At 54.6% G+C, this 17283-nt stretch overlaps 1 protein-coding gene across 2 annotated transcripts; it reads right to left on the reverse strand.

The window, feature by feature from the left end:
* Positions 1-1988: 1988 nt before the first annotated feature.
* On the reverse strand, positions 1989-10014 carry NR1D1 (nuclear receptor subfamily 1 group D member 1). Of its 2 annotated transcripts, none has more exons than XM_031966214.1 (8): positions 9229-10014; positions 6040-6381; positions 5659-5747; positions 5345-5489; positions 4115-4761; positions 3531-3716; positions 2961-3171; positions 1989-2767 (listed from the first exon to the last, which is right to left on the reverse strand). In XM_031966214.1, exons 1-8 carry the CDS (start codon positions 9260-9262, stop codon positions 2568-2570), a joined length of 1854 nt encoding a protein of 617 aa, XP_031822074.1. In that variant the 5' UTR covers positions 9263-10014; the 3' UTR covers positions 1989-2567. The 2 variants fall into 2 exon arrangements, with proteins under 2 accessions (XP_031822074.1, XP_031822075.1); XM_031966215.1 differs by lacking the exon at positions 9229-10014 and adding an exon at positions 7186-7890 and having other exon boundaries at positions 1990-2767.
* Between the last annotated feature and the right edge of the window lie 7269 nt (positions 10015-17283).

Consider the following 17283-nt stretch of genomic DNA (forward strand, 5'->3'; position numbering starts at 1 on the left):
CCCGCTAATTCTGAGCTCCATCTACCTCTCACACTGGATGCCAGCCAGTACCCTCTATGGCTCCCTGTTAAAATGCCCACCATCCCAGAGACTTCCCCCCTTCCAGGCCACCTTGGTGTCCACACCAGGAAAGACTTTGGTCCCAGCTCTCCACCTCCTCCCCATGTCCTGCAGAGTTAGCTACAATCAAGAGGCTGCGATAGGGGGTACTTTTGAGTCTGGGTCTCCCCAACTCCACTCCTAGGCCCACTCTTCTCTCCTCCAGGATTCCAGCCCCCCATGATGCACTAACCCCGTCCCTTCTTTTGCCCTTGTCTCCTCCATTCCTGGCAGTGCCCTGATGTCTCAGAAGGCACCTGAAGGTGGTAGTATGGAGGGGCTAGGGAAATGGCACTTAGTTTTGGAGGGGATCACGGGGGGGGGCTTTGGGGGTGTTCATTTATATCACTGAAACTCTGGCCGTGTCTGCCACCCTCTTCCTCCCCCAACCAGGGACTCCCTGCTCCTTTAAACTAATTCAGGAACTCCAGCTTGCTGCGCCCCAACCCTCATCCCAGGAAAACGAAAACCAGGGAAGGGGACTGTTTCTGGCCAGAGTTCCCCGCTTTGTTTGTTTGGTTTGAGTGTGCAGCCCCCTCTCCCCTCCTCCAACCAGGGACTGCAGGAACTAGCCCCCCGTTAAGGGAATGAGCAGGTCTGAGGAATACGGGGTCACATATGGGCAAGGACGGAGACCTTGCCCCGAGAAGCCATGGGTGATGGGATCAGTGCTGGGGGTGAGGGGGTTGTGGATTTCCTCCTCTTTGCACTACTTGGGCAAAAATGTCTTAAGCAGCTGAGGATCTGCCACGTCTCCCCTCGGCCTAAGCCCCTGCCTGACACCCCACACCGCCCCTCCTCAGCCTCCACAGCCCTGAACTCTCCGGAGCAGAGTCCGGCCTTGGCCCCCCCCCCCCCCGGGTCCTCCTGGATTTCCCAGCACATCCCCCAGACCCGAGGGGGGACAGGAGGACCCAGGCTGTGTGTGCGTCCGTGTGTGGGTCTGTGCGTCCGTCCTTCACACCCGCTACCCGGAACGCTCTAGCTCTCCGTCTGTGCCCCGGGTCATAGGATGAGTCTCCCCCCAGCCCCGGCAGGGCCGGCAGGGTCCCTGCTCTGTCTCCTTTTATTCAGCCACGGACACAGCAGGGAAGGCTCCGGGGCTTGGGCCCCTTCTAGGCACTTGGGAATTACTTCCAGCACACCACCCGCCCTCGCGCCAGATGGGCCGGCCGGCCCAGCTCCCTGCACTGCCTCGGCCTTGGGGTGGGGGCGGCCGCTGGCCCGCTCGAGGACGTGCGGAGGATGCATGTTCTGTGTGTCTGCGTGTGTGTCTGGGTGAGTGTCCCCGTCCGTGTACGCTTAATTTGGGGGGTCCGGAGGGGCTCGTGGACACAGGGAGTCTTAGAGCACCTGCTCTAAGTTCACAAATTCCCCTGTCCCTACTGTGGGAAGTAGAGGACCAGGGGTCCAATCTTGGAGATCATTGGTGCTAATAAAGGAGGGAGGGGTGGATGGCGTGACTCGAGGGTGCTTAGCAAACCCCCTCCAGTATTGGGCCAGGGCGCTTGGGTGGGGGGGCCTAGTGTTGCAGTATTGGCTGTGGGAGGGGTGCCCAGGATAGGATGGGGGGGCCCTAGAGCCATGACCACTACACTGCCCCCCTTCCCGCTCTCTACCCCCGCCCTGCCTCCTTCCCCATCTCAGTATTCCCCCACCCATCATTTTTAACACACATACCTCATCCAGCTCCCCACCTTGCTCTGTCCCAGGTGGGGGGAGTGGGGAGAGAGGAGTCCCCTGTCCCTGCCCTCATCCCCTGGTGGCCGGCCTACAGGGTGGAGAGGGGGTGGGGGGCAAAGACACCGTCCACAAGGGGACTAGGGGAACCCCTACCCCATAACTCTTGGGGGGGGTACTGCCTGGGGGCGCTACTGAATGTATGAGAAGCTGGTGCTGTGGGTGGGGGTGGGGGGAAATATGGCTGGCTGGGGGCAGCTCCTTCCCCTGGGGAGGGACAAAGGCCGGTAAGAGGAATGGGGGGAGGCCTATCCTGACCCCCACCCCCATATTGACAATCAGTATGTCTGTTATGTGCGATTTTTCACCCCGTTGTGTTTTGGGTCAGGATTTTAAAGAAAGATATTTTTATGGTAATTGTCGCTCGTCTATTTTACTATATATTTATGTAATAAATATATGATGAAAATACCTCCCCTGTGGACCCTTCTGTGTCTGCATGCCGTCTCCCTCCCGGCCCGTGTGCTGGCCATCAGGCCCCCGCCCCGACAGACACCACACACGCCAGCTCAGATAGATGTCAGCTACTGATTCCAGAGGGGGCAGGACGGGGCAGGGGGCGGGGGCAGTTCCGAGGGGGCTATGTACAAGGAGGCAGGGTGGGGCAGAGGCTCGCAGGAACATTTTATAACAATATAAATAAGATTCTGGGGCAGGGGGTGCTTTGTCTCTTTGAGGACAAGGGCAGAGTTCGGTTCTGTACAAGGAGAGGCCGGTGGGGACGGCGGTCACTGGGCGTCCACCCGGAAGGAGAGCAGCTTCTCGGAATGCATGTTGTTGAGGGTCCGGAGATCGGGCAGCTTGAGCAGCAGCTTGGTGAAGCGGGAGGTCTCCGAGGGCCTGTTCTTCAGGACCAGTGCCCGCAGGGCCCGGAGCAGTGTCTCCTGCAGCTGCTCCACGGAGGCCGAGTTCTCCATGCCTGATCGGTCTGTGGGAGAGAGCGGGGGCGACTCAGGGGGCATCCCCACACACGGCCCCCTAAGGGACACGCCGACGCTGATGGCCTCGGGGCCAGGGGGCAGGAGTGTGGGGGGCTGCCTGGTACCCTGAGTCTTTGGGAGGCCCCCCGGGGACACGCGGGCCCACTCCCCACAGCCCCTGGGGCCGAAGCCGAGGCCTACCTGCAGAGACAAGCACCACTGCTGTGAACAGGCCCAGCTCCTCCTCGGTGAGGGCCAGGGAGTTGAGCTTCTCACTGAAGTCGAACATGGCACTGAGCAGGTCGCCCATGCCCATGGCGCCCAGCTCCTGCAGGCTGTATGTGGTGCGGCTCAGGAACATGACCGTTTGCTCTTTCACGTTGAACAGCGAAGCGAAACGTACCATCAGCACCTGGGTAAAGGGGCGTGCGTCAGCGCGGGCACCTGGGAAGCCGGGGACCCCGGCCCAGCGCCCGGTCAGAGAGCGTGCGCCCGGCTTGTACTGGAACAATGTGTTTTCATTTCCAGGATGTATCTGGATTAGGCCCAAGAATTTCAGTCCCTCTGAAAATGGAGTCTCTCTCCCCAAGGCAGGAGAAGGAGAGAGAAAGTGTTTCGCTATGGGAATCACCCAAACCACTTTCCCCTCCTTGATCTGGAGGGAGGGGGCGTTGGGCTTGGGGAAGTGGAGGGAGGGGGGCTGGAAGGTTTGGGTCCCGAGGCTCCCAGCTCCTGCCCCCCACCCAGCGGCGCTGCCAGTCAGGGGCTCACCTCAAAGGTGCCAGCCTTGAGCAGGGTGACCTGGTCATGCTGAGAGAGGTCGCAGAAGCCCGGGATGTGCTTGGCAAATTCCACAACTTCGCGCACGGCGGGAGTAAAGCTCATGGAGAAGTCCTCCCAGATCTCCTGCACGCTTCGCCCGCTGCGCCCGTGGGGGTACATGTTCATGGGGCATGCCTTGGAGGAGAAATGGGAGGAGGTGGAAACCGGATGGGCCTGGGGGGTTCCAGGTACTGACCCACGGGAGGCGGGTGCCCAAGGGCTTTTATCACAGACCAGGCCCCCTTGGACTGACATACCCAATGGGGGCAGGCAGTGGGGATTAAGAGGCAGAAGGAGGGAGCGCCTGGCCAAGCCTCGAGCACATCACAGAACGGCGCCCTCCCGTGCCAAGTCCCCTGGCTCCCAACCACCAGGGGAACACCGAGAGACTCGTGCCCCTCCCACCTTCTTAGAAAAGGGGGCTCCTCCTGGTGGCAGAGGCTCTCAGAAGGGGGGAATTGGTGGCTCATGCTTGAGGCCTCTGCCCCCACTGCCTCAGCCTAGCCCAGGCCGCGCCCCTAACTCCAACTCACCAGCAGAATGTTCTTGGAGCGGTCCTGCCAGGGGCAGCCGGGGGAGGCGTCGGCCTCCGGGCCCTGGTACATGTGGGTGGGGCAGAGACGGTGCCCGTTTCCGTTGTGCTGGTGGCACCCGTGGTGGGGGGCGGTGGCCGGCCAGGGCGGTGGGTACGAGCTTGCAGCCGGGCGGAGGCCATTCCGGGCCTCATTGTGGCGCTGGGTGGCAGCAGAGTTGTTGTCATCGGGAGGTACTGGAGGACAGCAGTGGCTCTCCCAGCGAGGGGGGGTCGATGCCGGGGGGCCGCTGGGCGTCTGGTTGGCATTCATGCCATTGGGCGCGGTGCCCAGTTTGTCATGGGCATAGGTGAAGATCTCTCTGTGGGCTCGAGCCACCTGGGAGATCACATCCTCCACCTTGGCCTCGGGGCTTGGAGAGCGAGGGGGTGTCAACTGTTGGGGAAACTGGGAGAAGCCCACAAGGGGGGAGGGAGCTGGAACTGGGGGTGGTGAGGAACCCAGGGGGCCTGCTGCGGGGATTCTGGCGGGAGAAGCCTCGGGCGGGCACTGAGTGCTCAGCTGGTTATTGGCCAGGTTCATGGCACTTTGCATCTCGGCAAGCATCCTCTGCTTCTCTCTCTTTGGAATCCTCCCAAAACGTACAGCTGATGGGAAGGGAAGGGAAGGGAGATGTCAACTTACTCTGCTCCCACCCACACCTCCCTTCCCTGCCATCAAATGGGATCCCTCCAGCTCTGGGGAGAGCCAACAGGGAGCTCGTGACACTGAGGATTGGAAGGGGAAGGGGAGTGAAGAGTCAACTCCGAGCTGCTTCCACTAAGCCGGCGGGGACCGTCCAGTCTGGCCCGGAAGGAGCTAAGGACGACTCGGCCCCGAGCAGAGCTCTCAGGGGGCCTGAAACAGCAGGAAAAGCTGGCTCTGGGCGCCAACACTAACCTACAGTGAACCCAAGGAAGTCCCTTGACCTCCCCGGACCTCAGGGCCTTCCTCTGATAAAAGGAGGCAAGTAGTTGAAATGGCTGAGCCCTCAGTCCCCTTCCGGCTCTGACAATTCTATAAAGCCATGTTTCTGTGGGCCTGGAGCGAAGGAAATGGAATGTGAATTATTCTGCAAATCCATTTCCGTTTTCAGGGTGAGAGAGGAGAGTCCTTTAAAAGTCACCCCTGAAGGGCGCAAGGACTCCAGGGCTGGGGTCGGAGGGAGAGGAGGGGCCCTTGGGCTCGCACCATCTCGGGACATGCCCACGGATAGGCATTTCTTGAATCGGCACTGCTGACAGCGGTTACGGTTAATGCGGATGATGGAGCAACTCTCGTTCTTTAGGCACTTTTTGTACTGGATATTCTGCTGAATGCTTCGTCGGAAGAAGCCCTAGAGGGGAAGCGAAGGGGTCAGCAAGGTCCACGACAGGCTGCAGGACTAGCCAGAGCCAGGAAATCACCCTCCCCCACTCTGTGCCCTTGCACTCAGGAGGCCCTGGACACCAGAAGTTCCCAGCCCTTCCCCAAATCCCCAGGAAGCTCCCCGAGTCCCTGTTCACCTTGCAGCCTTCACAAGCATGGACGCCATAGTGGAAGCCGGAGGCGACATCCCCACACACCTTACAAAGCAGCACCATGCCATTAAGCTCTGGAAGAAAAGAGGGTTGGGTAGACAGAAACAACGTGTAAGCCAGCCTTCTTGGTGGGTGCTTCATCAACCCCCAGAGGAAAGGGTTCAATCCCATGGGTTGGGTTAGGTTTGGCCACCAGAGGCACAGCCCAACTGAATTTTTTTAGCTGAGATGGGCTGGGGGATGGAATGGGGAGAGTGAGAAGGGAAATTCTACTCGTTTTTAAATAAAATGAAATTTATGCAAACAAGAGGAAAAATCAGCATCTATTCCTTAAGCAGTACCACCCCAGCCCACTCCAGGACTCACTAGTGATGCTGCTGGTACTCTTGCTGGGGGACACTCTGCTGCTGTCCTCCATTGCCACCTGCAGTCCTCCAGGGGAGCTTCCATTATAGAAGGAGGCAGAGGAAGAGGAGGAAGAGGATGATGATGATGAGGGGGAGAGGTCTTCCCTCAAGCCAGGGGGGGCACTCCCAAAAGGCCGGCCTGGATCCTGAGTGAGGGAGCCAGTGGGAGAGGGTGGAAAGTAGGTGGGGAAGGCATGGGTCAGGGACTGGAAACTGCCATTGGAGCTCTCACTGCAGAGAGAAACAGGGCTGGTTCGGCTGGGAGATGAGCCATTGGAACCAATATAGGTGATGACTCCACCTGGGAGGAGAAAAAAGACAAATGGAAGAGGTTAGCCATTATACTGACATCCTTCAGGGGGCTATCGAGTCTCCTCAAAGGGCCTTCCAACCCTAAGGAGTTATCCATCTACCTTATCTCAATTCCCTGAAGCTGGGTGGCTAGTGGCCTCTAAAAGCCAATTTTTGTCCGTTTTCTTACTCCAAAAAGCAAGCCTAAAATGACTGATGCAGAGTTCTGATCCTATGCCATAGGCAAGTCCCTCTCACCAACACATATTATTGCAGTAGAAAGAATGGTTGAAGGCTTTGTAATCCGGCTCCCACACTAGTCTTGGGTCCCCTCCCCTACAGAGCACAAGTTGCTACGGCTGACCTAGTTGTTCGTGGCTGAACCTGGGAGGATGAAAGGGAGGAAGAACCAGGTCACAAGACCCATTTCCTCCAGAAAAGATCTTCTCATCTTAGTTCCAAGATCACCCCCAAAGGTGAAGATTCAGCCTAAGGCTGTACCCCCAGTGGAGAAAGAGGTCATGTTAAATTAGGTAATGAAACTCTGCCCTGTTTTTAAACTCATGTCTTCTCCTAAGGTTTCTCAGGTTTGTAAGAAATAAAGCTGTTAAAAGACTTTTGTGAAACCTCTTGACTTTAAAGTTAGGGAAAAAGAAGTCATGGAAATGACTTGCCCAGGATCATATAACTAGTAATAATTAGCATCTCAAAGATTTCCAAGCCAGATTTTTGGACTCTTTAAATGTAACGCCCTTTTCATTACAAGTTCTATTCTTTTTATACTCATTATTCCATTCATTATAAGGTCGCTCACTCTGTTGGGGAGGAGCAGTGCGGAGAGCATAACATGGCCAGAAAGTGCTTTATTCCGTGTTCTTTGGGTTTGCATAAATGGTTTAGAGGTGACGGCTGGCTTTCAATAACAACGGTCTGGCTCTAGCGCCAGAGAATGCAGCTTCCCAGATTCTGCCCAGAAGGGCACAAGAACTTCGGGCCTTTGGACAGTGCGCAAGAAAACCGTATCACGGGAAGACGCCCGGGGAGCCGCGCCACTCCGGTGCCAATCGGGCGCTCTGGGGGAAGGGGCAAGATGTCTGCCACACCCACGTGGAAACCCTGACCTGCCTTCTGGCCGGACGGCCGGGGTGGGCAAGGGAGGTGAAGGCGGAGGGCACGTGGGAGCGGGCCTACCGCACACGGTGCCCCAGCAGGCACACGCTGACTGCCCTCACGCTCACAGACACACGGGGATGGGCGGGGACCACCTCAAAATAGCTCTCGCCTGGCCGGGCGAGCCCCGCTCTCCCTAAGCCGCTTGCGCAACGCCCAGCTCCTGGAGTTCCAAAGTTTGGGGGCGGAGAGGGAGCAGGAGCGCCAGCCTGCCCACCGATCGGCCCCGCGCCTCCGAGAGCTCCGCGCTCAGCGCCGTTGGCAGCGCGCCCCCGCCCGCCACGGTTCGGGTGTCGCTTCCCCGCTACTCCCGGGGCTGAGGGACAAGTTTTTTCTTGCGTAACTGGAGCTCGGGCGGGGGGGGGGGGGGGGGGGGGGGGGGGGCGGGGCACGAAAGCAGCGGAACCCCAGCAGAGGGCCGGGGTAGCGGATGTGTGATTGCCGGAAGCTAGAGCGGGGCGCCCCGAGCCCAGGTAGGGCTCTCGGGGACACCAAGGCCGAGACAAAGGCATCACGGAAGAAGGGCGCCACGACTGGGGCGCGGGGAGAATGCGGCACTGGGGAGAGGCGCGGGGCTCCTTGGCTTTAGAAACGGGAGGCAGTGCAAGGTCACGCTGAGCCTCAGCCAACTCAGCCACCGTGGGGGAGGAGGAGAAGGAGGCGGGCGGGGGCGGTGAGTCAGCCCCGCTTCACCCAGATCCCGACGCACCGGGCGGGGCGGGGCGGGGCCCTCAGCCGGCCGCACGTCCCCGCTCCACGTGTGCCGTTCGCACGTGGCTCCCCAACGAGGAACCCCGGAACTGAGGCCCCGCCCCGCGCGCTTCCCGTCAGGGCAGGAGGGGCCCCGCCGCGACCTCCCGGGGCTGGAGAGTCCGGGGCGGAGCGGAGGGGGAGCCGGGAGAGCTGGATGGGGCGGGAGGAGAGAGGCGGGGGAGGAGGGGGATCCGCGTTACCCCGGAGACGGGGAGGCGGAGCTCATTATGTAACGGGGCCGGGAGGCGTCGGCCAATGGGGAAGCGGCCGCGGCGACGGCTGAATGAAAACAAACGCAGCACGTGGGCCCAGCCCGGCGGCCATGTGAGCCCTGGGGCAGCCGGGGCAGCCGGGGCTCCCGAGCGGACCCCGGCCCAAGCCGGGCCCCCCACCCTGGTCCCGGCCCGACTCCCGCCTGCCCTCCCTCCCTATACTCTGCCCAGGAGGAGGAGGATCTGCTCCCCAAGTGCCCCGACCCCCGGCCCGCAGCAGGCAACCCAAGCGACCCTCCCCTGCGGAGGATGAGTCCCGCTCTTGGGCTCTGCTTCCCAGCCCTGACCTGCGGCGAGCGTAACCCTTCCTTCCTCTCAGGTTTCAGGGAAGCCCCGAGAGGGGAGGGAGGCAAGGCGAGGCGTTCGCCAGCGGACAGAGCCTCTGCTCCACGGCGGCAGGGCAGACTGCAATGGGAGGGAGGGACAGAGAAGGGCTCCCAGGGGCCACTTTTGGGGTCCCCAGCTCAGCTTCTGACTCTCAGGGTCTCCCCAGAGGCCATTCTCCTCCGGTTTCGGGAGTTCCCGGTGGAGGGCTCCAAGAAAGATACTCCTTATCCCCAACCCGGGGCCGTGAACCTGAGCCCCCTCCTCTTGCTGCCAGGAAAGGGGAGACCTCGGGAGGTGCCAGCGGTGCAGAGATGGTCGCCCCGGAGCCACTGTACCTGTGTTATTGTTGGAGTCCAGAGTGGTCGTCATGTCTTCACCGACTGACAGCTCTCATTCAAACAGGACCGTGTCTCAAGCTGTAGTTTCGGACTGTGGCCCTCGCCCGCTGCGCACTGGCTGACGGCGGGGAATCCCCCAGCCCAGCACTCTCAGAGCTGGGGCTCCCGGCACCTGGCGGCGAAACCTTTGGGCGACCGGATGGCGGCAGCCCTCCAGGAAGGGCGAAGCGGGAGCAGCAAGGATCTGCTTTGCATGGGAGGAGCAGCAGGGCAGAGAGGGTGCAATCAGTCTGCAGTAGCTCCGGCTGGGAAAGGAAGAGGGGAGGGTCTCTGCAATGCACGGTAGGGGTGACTGCCCAGCAGCTCTGCGGCAGTGCAGCGTGGCAGTCCAGGAGGCGGCCGATGCCAGTGGTCCTGGCTGGAGTCGGGAGGTGGATAGGGGATGGGGAGAAGTCGAGTGCCCTGATGCGCTCGCTCAGCTGCAATATTTCACTCTGCCAATCTCAGCCGCCTTTTGCCCGAGCCTCTTCCCTGGGACAGAGGACTCTGCGCAGGCGCCAGAAGCCCAGGGCTCCCGAGCCCGCACGCGGCACTGGAGCAGGTACCATGTGATCCCAGGGAGCGCCTCGTGCCCCAGTGACACACTTTTCCAGCAGCAGGCACGTTGAACTCAGTGCGCCTGCGTCGCCCGAGGGTTGCTGGGATTTGTAGTCTGTAGAGGCGGCAAGCTCCCTCACACTGTTTTATTTCTTTCTGCCTTAGAAAACCTCTAGCGCGGCCTTAGGCGGAGCTGCAAGTGGAGTGGGATGGGTGGAGAGCAGGGGGTGACGGGTTTGGGGAGTGTATGTGGCAGAAGCATGTGAATTCCTGAGGAGTGACTGGCCAGCCTGCTGCTCCCTCCGAGATCAAACAGCCCTTTCTGCAACCTTGCAAACGTGAGGGGTTCACGTGATGGCAGCACTGACCTCGGGCTGAGGTTGCCAGCCACACGGGGAGGGACGGCCGGGATGTGGGAGCCGGGCCCGGGGCCAGGAGGAAGGGGACCTCTCCTTGGCCAGTCCCCTCCGGACCCCTGCTGCGGGACGCCGCCGAGGGGGAGCCAGGGGCCCTTCGTCCCTCGGGCGCCGGGAGCGGCCGTTTGGAGGGGGACAGCCCGGCCCTTTGGGCTGACCACACCACCCATTCGGAGCGACCTCGGCATGAGTCATTTCCCTTCCTCTGGGAGCAACCCAGTGAAAGTGCCTTGAGATCTTCCAGTAACGACAATGGCCAAGCCTAAATCCTCTGAGGTGGCCCCACCCTGCGCGCCTCCCCAGAAGCCAGGGGATGACCCGGGCACGGGAGAGGGAAACTAGGCCGTCGGAGCTGGCCGTTGGGGACACAGGAGCTGGGTGGTAGAAGGGTCGGGGGGGGGGGGGGGGGGGGGGGGGGGGGGGGGGGGGGGGGGGGGGGGGGGGGGGGGGGGGGGGGGGGGGGGGGGGGGGGGGGGGGGGGGGGGGGGGGGGGGGGAGACAAGTAAAAGGGACGCTTGTTTGTTGATCTGCCAGGTAAACCCTGCGGGGGAGAGAAGGCTGGACTCCAAAACACAGGTGTAAGGCTCATCTCCGGTATTCACCACCTCGTGGGCTACAGATGAGTTACTACCTCACTTTTCTGAGACCTAACATCCTCCTCTACAAATGCCCATAGTAATAGCCAGTCATAACAACCTCACAAATAATAATCATGTATAAGTGCTTAAAAATAGAAATACAAATGTCAGCTATTATTATTCGTCCTTCCCATGCCCAGCTGCCTGCTTCTCAGTCTCACAGTGTTTCTAGGAAGACTTTCTTGATTTAGCTCTCAATCTCCTACTTAGGACCTCCACTTACTCAGATTCTATCCCTGGGGACAGTGTCTGCTGGAGACCTGAGAAACAATAATAGTTACCATTTACAGGGAGAGGCCTCTGGAAGGAAAACGTGGGGAAGTTTCACGGTTAGGAAACTGCTCTCAACAGAGGAGAAAAAGTCTAAAGGGGGAAAAAGCTGGAAGGCTGCGGGATCTCTCTGACCTAGCTTTACCCAGGAAGCAAACTGTCCCGAATGGGGTGGGTCTTCACCTTCCACATCTCACCACTTTTTGGTCTTCCACCAGTACAATGGATCTTTGGGGAGTTAAGGAGAAAAAGTGTACCATTTCTTCCTTCTACTCAAGCATATTCCATCCTTTTGCCCAGAGCCAGTGAGGTTGGCTGGGTCTGGGAGGGACCAAACCACACAGGCAAAGAGACTTTTCAGGAAAACTTGGTTCATAATTCAGACTCCTCCTGCTCCTTCCTCACCACTGCCCCTCCTCTTCCCTACCACAGGAGAGAAGGAAGAGAAGCAGGTTGCTATACTGTTCTGTCTACTTCATATCACTTCCAAGGTAGAACCAGTGGTTAGTTACTTGTACAGTGCTATTTTCTGGGACAGACTAGAGCCAAGAATGGAAACAGCAACCTGAGAACCATTTCCCTTGCCCCCAACTCAGATGATGAGGAGATTAAAACCCTTCCCCTCCCCAAGCAGGCTCTCCCAATACCACATCAGGGTCTTTTCTGGAACCATATGGTTATTGTTTTTTTAATTTCTAAACTCTTCTCATTATTTTTTAAACATATGACTTACCAATTTGCCATTTTGAGTAGATGCACACACACACACACACACACACACACACACACACACACATACACACATACATACATACACATACACACACTCCAGGGTTCATATCCCAGAACTTTGCAATGAATTGAGGGGTGAGGGAACAGATTTAACAGGGAGTTGCATTGAAATCAAGACCTTGTTTCCAATCAAAAAACCTCTTGTCTAGAGATTGAATTGTGATGACTCCCACTGACTTGTGTTAAGTGTTGGGGGTGGGGACTGTGTTCTATAGAGTGCTTCTTTTTATTTGTTACAGAAAAACTTTGGGAGTCTCCTTCTCAAACAGCCTAGGAAGGAGAGGTTGGGGGGGGGGGCATGAACGGCTGCCAGCAGCAATCCTGATCTTCCCCTCTGTACATTCTGTTCCTTGGGCAACTAGGGATAGAATGGGAAGATTAGAGAAAATCTCTGCTTTAATTTACAGGGCCAGAAACCCAGGAAGAAGAGGAAAGGCTGCTTCCTAGTCTTTTGGGGATCTACAACAGCCTCCTCTCCTCTCTCCTCCCCCTCACTCTTTCATGGACCTTTAGGCATACAACAGGTGTGCCTCCCCTCATCTTTCTTCCATTGCCTAATCCAGCCTAGGAAAGGATAGGGTTTCTAATAAAATGTTAAATCAGGATGAATAGGAAACCCAGTGGATACTACCTGTTTTTCCTAATGCTTTGTGAGTGTATTTCCCCACTGCTGCCATCTCTTCTGTCTAGGGTTCTGGGATTGAAGGTCGGTTTCATTGTTTAAGCTATTTGTACCAAGTAGGAATTGTTTCCAAAGTGTCCTTTTCTGTCTCCCCTTGATTCCTGTGGCAAACTGTTAAAGGGGCTAGAGACTTTGACCTGAAAAGATTCTGAAAACAATCTTGGCACTTTGGTTAGGCTGTAGGGTACTGGGCTGGGAGACCCCAGAAACCCAGTAGTCTTCCTGTCAGTATTTGGGGGTAACGCCCCGTGGGTGGCCTAGATCTCCGGCAGACTTACTGACTGTGGGTGGGTCCCAGTTGAAAACCAGGTCAGGTTACAGTCTGGTTCTTCCAACCCCTCCTCCCCTCACCAGGTGAACCACTGCCCTGTGTAAAAGTCTGCCAAGCTGTGTGGTGAACCTTAGGAGAGGAGGGGGGCAGGGTGATGGCAGGGAGGAGCAGGGGACTGGCTCTGAGCTGCAGCCGCCGACTTCCCCTGGTGTCCCCACCGATTCGTCCCTGTTCCCCAAGAAGGAGCCTGGCCTCTTTACACTTAGGGCAGGCTGTCCTCTCTCTCCCTCAGTCAGAGAGCCAGGGTGACCTCCTGATCTGCCCAGGCTGAGTATCAGGCACTCACTCCAGAAGGGGCAAAGTCTGACCCATATGCCCTGGGGGGAGGGGCCGTTAGATGACGTGACATTTGTCCAGGGATGGGTCGGAAAATTATTTTTCCGCTCTGGGTTTCCCAGTTCCTTTTCCTGGATACTCCTTGCTCCTCCTTCCCAAGAAAAAGCATTCCTTTGAAGTAAATATTATTATCTAAGGGATGTTTGACAGGACTATCTTGGTGTCCCCTCTGGACATTTCTCCTTGGTGACCATAGGATGGTGGCTTGCCTGGTTGGCTGGAGAGCCTGCACTGTCCCCTCTTCCCCACTGAGTGGATATAGACAAAGAAGGAAATGAGCATTTATTAAATCTATTAAGTGCCAAGCACTGTGCTACATTCTTACAAATATCTCATTGGTCCTTTTTGAACAAAGGACCAAACAGCAATTTGTTCCTCACAACAGCACCGAAGGTAGCTATTGTCTTTATTTTATAGTTGAAGAAACTGAGGCTGAGAAAAAGATTAAGTGACTTAGACAAAGGTCTCCAAAGGGTTCCTTTAACCACTTTTTAAAATCCCCCTAGCCTCAATGGCAGCATCTTTAACCATATTTTTTCTTCATATAAACTTATCCTCTTCACATTCTCCTAAGGCAATGATTCTCACACTTTTTTGTTTCATGACTCCTTTATATTATGAAAAATTATTGTGGATCCCCAAAAGAATTTCAATTATGTGGGTTATAGTTATTTATATTTAACTATATTAATATTATATTTAAGGCTATAAATTAATGTTATCAATTCTATAATTAATATTTATTTTATAAATTGACTTATTTTATGTTCATAATTTACAATATTATAAAATAATTTTTAATTCAGATGTCCTGAAAGTGTCTTGAGGACACTTAAGGACAAAGTGTCTTAGGGACTCCCTAAGCCCACACTTTAAGAACCTCACTGCCCCTAAGCAAAGAGACAAAAGATAGGATTTCTTAGTAAACTGCCAGATGGAGAAGAGATCCTATTCCAACTTTAGTGTTCAAGAACTTCAGAGAGCTGGATTGATAGTTGGATTGTCTGCCATTGTAACATTTTGCTATTCACAGATTCTTGGTAACAGAAAAGACCTTAAAATAATTTATTCCAATTTTTTCAGTTAATAAGCATTTATTTTCTCTCTCTCCTATCTTCTTCCTCTCCACAAATTTCAAATGGTCAAGGATCCTTGGAAAACAAATTTTCACACTGACCATGTCCAAAAACATGCATCTCTTATACCCTGAGTCCATCACTTTTTCACAGGAGGCGAGTAGCATGTTTCATGGTTAGTCCTCTGGACGGACTCATGGCAACACTCTTATTTTAAAGAACAGGAAAGAGATTTGTCTTGTCACTAATTTCTCACAGGTCACACAGCTAGAAAGAGGCAGTGCTGGGATTTTAGTTCAGATTCCTCTGACAATCACTCAAGTCAAGACATCCTTTTTGTGATGTCACTGGTCCTCTTTAAGAAGGAACAGCAACCACCACCTTTCTGTGCAAAGTGCAATATTAAAAGTCTCTTCTGATGGCTGCTGTTTTTATAAGCAACACCAGTAGCCTGGCCAGAAAGACAGTTTTTTAGGCATGCTTTGTTAGGAGGGAAACTATCTTGGATTTACATAAAGGTAGTAGATTATGAACTGGCATGATCTTTAAAGTGTCATCTAGTTGAATTCCTTCATTTGTATGTTTGATTTTTACAGACGAATACATCCAGGACCCAAAAAGTGAAATGACTAACTGGAAGTTACACAGGTTGTAAAGTGATAGAGTTCCCCTCCCCCCCATTCAAACTCAGATATGACCACAGATGCAAAGCTCTTCCAGTGCATCAAAGGAAGTATTTATCTTCTTAGAGCAGGCAGCCAAGTCACCTTTGCCAGTTCCTGAAGAGTTACAGAAAATCACAAGAAAAGGAAGACATAGGAAAAAAGGAGGCAAAGGGGAAGCAAAGGGGAAACAGGACTTCCAGGGTACAGACTCTGGTCTGCATGGAAATTTCCTCCCCAATAGGATTTGCTGATTGATAAAGATGAGCCATTTTTTGAAAAAATGGCTATCAAGTTATTTGCCCAAGGGCCTCTAAGCTCCAACATTCAATTCTGGGAGGCAATATGGTCAAAGAAGACAGAGAAAATAGTCAAGTTCAAGTCAAAAGAATCAGGATTCAAATCTTGCCTCTAATGCCCACTTGTTGTGTGATTTCTGAAGGGAAGAGGGAATAAGCATTTACTAATCCAATAACAGGTGCAGATCCTGTGCTAAATGCTTTATCAGATTCTTACAACAACCCTAAGAGGTAGGACTTTGATTATTTCCATTTCAGTTTCATAATTGAGGCAGACTAATATTAAGTGACTTGACAGGGTCACACAGCTAGTAAGTTACTGGAGGTTGTCTTGGAACTCAGGGCCAGTGCTTTATTCACTGGGCCATCTAGTTGCCTCCACTTGAGCAAGTAACTGTAATCTCTCTAAACCTGTTTCCTCATCTGTAAAATGGGAATTATAATGGCATTTACCTCACTATAAAGATCAAATGAGAGAATATATGTAAAATTCTTTGCAAACTTTTGTTATTTCATAGTTTATTCTATTTAACTATCAAGTATGTACATTATAGGAGGCACTATTCCAGGCCTTGGTTAATACAAAGATAAATGAGAATCCCTCCCCCACAGGGAGTTTACATTCAAAGGAAGATACACAGCTTGTTGGCAGATAAATACAAAGTAATTTGAGGAGACTGAGTATTAACAAAGAATCTGTAGAGGATAGAAAGGCAGTATCGAGGAATACTTCCTAGAGGGGGTGACCCTTGACTTCTTCCCAGGAGTGCTTTCTTTTGACAGACCTTCTAGTAGGAAAGAAGCCTCTGTAAGGGAATGTGGGAAACTCCTGAACCATTCTCCCCTCCCACCCTCCCCACCTCCATCCCCAGCCGGAGGATCCACTTTCATCCTTTTCTTCACCCATTGCCATTACCCTGTCTCCAAAGCTGCCTGGAGTAGCCTACTGTTCATAAAAGTTCTCTTGAGGGAGGAAGGAAGCCATCCTTATTGATTTGTCTGTTTGGCAAGGAGCAAGGGGCTTTCATAAACTTCAGTCTGGGGCTGTGAGGGAAAGGGGAAGGAATGTGGAAAGGAGGAAAATGCAAGGACGGTGTACAGCACCCTTTCCCCTCCTTGCCCTTCCCGCCCCACATACTCCCAAGCCTCCATGGCTTCTGTTAGCCAGGAAGGAGAAAAAGCTCATCCTGCAGTCACCAGACAGCCTGGGCCTGCAGCTGTTAAGAAACATTGGAAAAGCAGCCGGGGAGGGGGTGGGGGAGGACGAGGCCTGCAAATGCGGATATCGTCCTTCCCTTTCCAAGAGAAGAGGGTGGGGAACATTTTTTCAAAACACAATTTGTAAATGAGACTTTCAGCGCAGTGTGATGCACTTTCACTCATTAGGATGCACAGTTTGCACCCTGGGGGGGGGGATGGGAGAAATCTGTTGTTGAAGAAAAAACATGCCAACCTTGTGTGTAAGGACCCAGTAGAAATTAAAAAAAAAAAAAAAACCCTCCATCTCTGCATTGCAGGATCTGGGAAGTTTTGGTGTGATGAGGGAATGTAGGTCGGGCTCCTTTTGCTTGCTTGTTCCTGCTAACCTACTGTCCGCCTGACTCAGGCACAGCCCCACATTCTACTAAGAGGCACTGTAATCCCCAAAAGGGGTCAGGGGATCAAAGAGGGATAAAAAGTCTGGACCAAGAGCGTAGAAGGCTGGGAAGGGGTCTTGGGGTGCCTGATGAGGCCTTTCCATGCTATCCTGGTCTTTAGTTCCCTTTTCCCACCTGAGCCCTCTGTTTCTACTCTCCTGATTAGGGGACGGAGCCCTAAGGAGATAGGATACCAGGAACCTCTCTCAGATCTTTTTTGTTGGTATAAATTTCAATTCTAGCCCCCCCCCCCAAAAAAAAAATGTAGTGGAAGGCTGTTCCCTAGTCAGCCAGTGTAAGTGAAAAGGGGCTGAAT

The sequence above is a fragment of the Sarcophilus harrisii genome, chromosome 4 (genome assembly GCF_902635505.1).
Source record: "Sarcophilus harrisii chromosome 4, mSarHar1.11, whole genome shotgun sequence".
Taxonomy (NCBI): Eukaryota; Metazoa; Chordata; class Mammalia; order Dasyuromorphia; family Dasyuridae; genus Sarcophilus; species Sarcophilus harrisii.